General features: G+C 45.5%; 1 protein-coding gene across 1 annotated transcript; it reads left to right on the top strand.

Moving 5' to 3' along the window:
- Window positions 1-841: 841 nt before the first annotated feature.
- Window positions 842-1,515, top strand: LOC131276636 (transmembrane protein 108-like). The gene is made up of 2 exons (XM_058290167.2): window positions 842-946; window positions 1,241-1,515. The coding sequence occupies exons 1-2, from the start codon at window positions 907-909 to the stop codon at window positions 1,513-1,515; spliced, it is 315 nt and encodes a 104-aa protein (XP_058146150.1). The 5' UTR covers window positions 842-906.
- Window positions 1,516-2,716: the final 1,201 nt, after the last annotated feature.

The raw sequence follows: 2,716 nt of genomic DNA, 5'->3' as shown, positions 1-2,716 counted from the left end.
CAACCATGACTGTCCAGATACCTTTACCAGCCTCCCACTCCCCGAACATCCAAGTGAAGGTGAGGTAGACCTGGGAGAAGGCCTGATCATTCTCAGTGAGCCCCTATAGCCCAATGGAGAAGCTGAAAAAGGAGATCAAGAGGATGCATGGCCTGAGCAGCATCTCTCCTTCAAGGGGGTGGGGGATAGGGGAATGGTAGCAACTGCTAGCAGCCAGGAGACATCACCCTTCTGGCCACAGATGATTGGACCAAAGTTGATCACCTGATCCAGATAGAGGTCATCCATTGGCTGGATTAAGCCAATCAGATTTTGAGTCCTGGACTTCAGTGAGCTCCTGGCACTGTTAAATGGAGGGGACTGTAAACAAAGGTGCAGCCAAGACTGGAGGAGATAGAGCAGCCTTAAGCCAAGTCCCAGCCATGCCTACATATTAGTAAAGGGAGAAAGCTATCAGCAGCAACGAGACATACACAGTAAGAGACAGCATCTGCAGCCCACACACTGTGTACACAGGAGAGAAGCTGCACACTGGTGTTTGTCTTGCCCCATTTTCTATCAAATTCCCCCTCTATCTTGTCATCAGCTTAAATTGAGTGAACTGCCACTCACTGAAAGAGTCAGAGTGGGTGTCTTTTCTGTCCTGAGAGCATTCACTGAGGTCTCCCTCTTTGGCTCAATAAAACTGCTTTACCAGCTTTTCTCCCGAGCCGTCGGAGGAGCTGGCGTGCTTCTCCCGAGTTGGTGGTCAATAGGTGGTGTTCCAGCATGCAGCAGCGAATGAGTGGTGGAAAGCAGCAAAGCTGATGGGTTGCAAGGATGTAAGTGTGCTTGAAGGCTGCCACACCCTCTACTCCAGGACAGAATCATGAATAAACTGGAGGACAAGCAGGACCAGATGATACCATGAAGAGAAATTTACAGGCCCTCTATTGCCAACTGTTAAATTCTTGACAAGATATAGAAGTAGATTTTCCCTCTGCCACCTCCTTCCCTTCCGAGAAAGATCTGAATTAACTCCACTGTGCCTTCCAGCACACAGACGTAGGGCTTGAAGAATCTGAATATCTCCACACGGTATGTGGGGATACTTGCAAAGAAGAAAACTGTTAGAACATTCTGCTTCAAGGAGGAAGCCTTCCCAGGTCCTTCCGGTCTTCATGGAAGTGCTATACATAACATCTGCTCCACCCAACATGGTCCTGAATTACAGACCATCACCCATTGCTCTGCTTGTTTGCCGTCCTGCTGACAGTGTGCTGCATGAGGAGGAGGAAGACGGCAAACTCCGAGAACCACCTGAGCTACTGGGACAACACCATCACCATGGACTACTTCAGCAAGCATGCTGTGGAGTTGCCATGGGAGATCCAGTCACTCGAGACCTCTGAGGACCAGCTCTCGGAGCCCCACTTGCCTGCCAATGGCAACTACAGAGATGCGGGCATGGTGCTGGTGAACCCCTTCTGCCAAGAAATGCTGTTCGTGGGGGCCGACCAGATGTCTGAGATGTGACCACAGCAGCAACGCTTCGCAATGCCCTACCTTTCATTTCTAAATAATAGATACATGAAAATATATATATATATTATAAATATAGCCTTTGTGTAACCCTGACTCAATGAGAAACATTTTCAGCTTTTCTTTTCCTAAGAATTGTCGATATCTTTTTTATAAGTGTGGTTTAAAAAAACTTGACGGAATGATCCATGGCTTTATAAAATAAAGGTGTTTCTAAGCAAAAAAAAAAACTGCTTTACCTATTCCGCAGTAACTCCATAATCCTATGTATTTATATGGTACTTACACCAAGAGTATTCATACATAACTTAATCCTGACAGTATCCCAGAAAGATAAACAGACTAATAGAATTTACTTTCTTCTCCATTTTATAGATGAGAAAACTGAAGCTTGGAGGATAAAGACTGATGCTCAGAGACAAATGATTCTGAAGAAAAACCATGAGCGCTCCAGTGGGGACTTCTGACATTCTCATGTCATCTGGGCCTCTCCCCTAGGCTCAGCCCCTGAGCTCTAGTCTCATTACCCCACTAGCCTTCTCCAGTCCCTTCTAACATATTCTCCACCCCAAACAACTTCACTCCTCTGGCCAATGCTGACTGCATCAGGGATAGAAACCCGAGCCTGGATGGAATCATCACATTGACTGTGCTAAGCCAATCAGATTTTGAGTTTAGGAGATTGGGAATTATTAGTTCTTGAGTATTTTTATGTGCCAGGTATAGCACAGACCACTTGGATGCATTTTATCCTCATAACAACCTTAGATTGATAATATTGCCTCCCTTTCACAGATGAGACAACTAAAGCTCAGGTATCAAGTTCATGCAACTAGTAAGTAACAAAGCTGAAATTCAAGATCATGTGTGTCTCACTAGACACTGTGCTCTTAATTGCTATGTGATGCTGCCACCCTTAGTGGGCCCCAGCTTTCCCTCCCCAGCCACAATACTCAGCACTCAAATGCTCTACTCTAGACTAAGTTGCTAGCAGGCAAGGACATGTTCATAGACTAGAAGGCTTAATGCTGTTAAGATGGCAATACTTCCCAAAGCCATCTACAGATTCAATGAAATCACTATCAAAATACCTATGGCCTTTTTAGCAGCAATGGAAAAGCTGATTCTGTGTGATGGTTAAGTTCATGTTTCAACTTGGCTAGGTTAAGGTGTATTTGGTCAAGCAAGCACTGGC

This window comes from Dasypus novemcinctus, chromosome 30 (assembly GCF_030445035.2).
Source record: "Dasypus novemcinctus isolate mDasNov1 chromosome 30, mDasNov1.1.hap2, whole genome shotgun sequence".
NCBI lineage: Eukaryota > Metazoa > Chordata > Mammalia > Cingulata > Dasypodidae > Dasypus > Dasypus novemcinctus.
The sequence above is the reverse complement of the archived record's forward strand: the minus strand, read 5'-3'. Positions and strand labels throughout refer to the sequence as shown.

What these genes read in the sequence shown, in the direction of transcription:
- LOC131276636 (XM_058290167.2), top strand. Translation starts at nt 907, where the DNA reads ATGAAGAGAAATTTACAGGCCCTCTATTGCCAACTGTTAA. An exon ending in CCTCTATTGCCAACTGTTAA is followed by an intron (nt 947 to 1,240) that starts ATTCTTGACAAG and finishes TCTGCTTGTTTG; the next exon opens with CCGTCCTGCTGACAGTGTGC.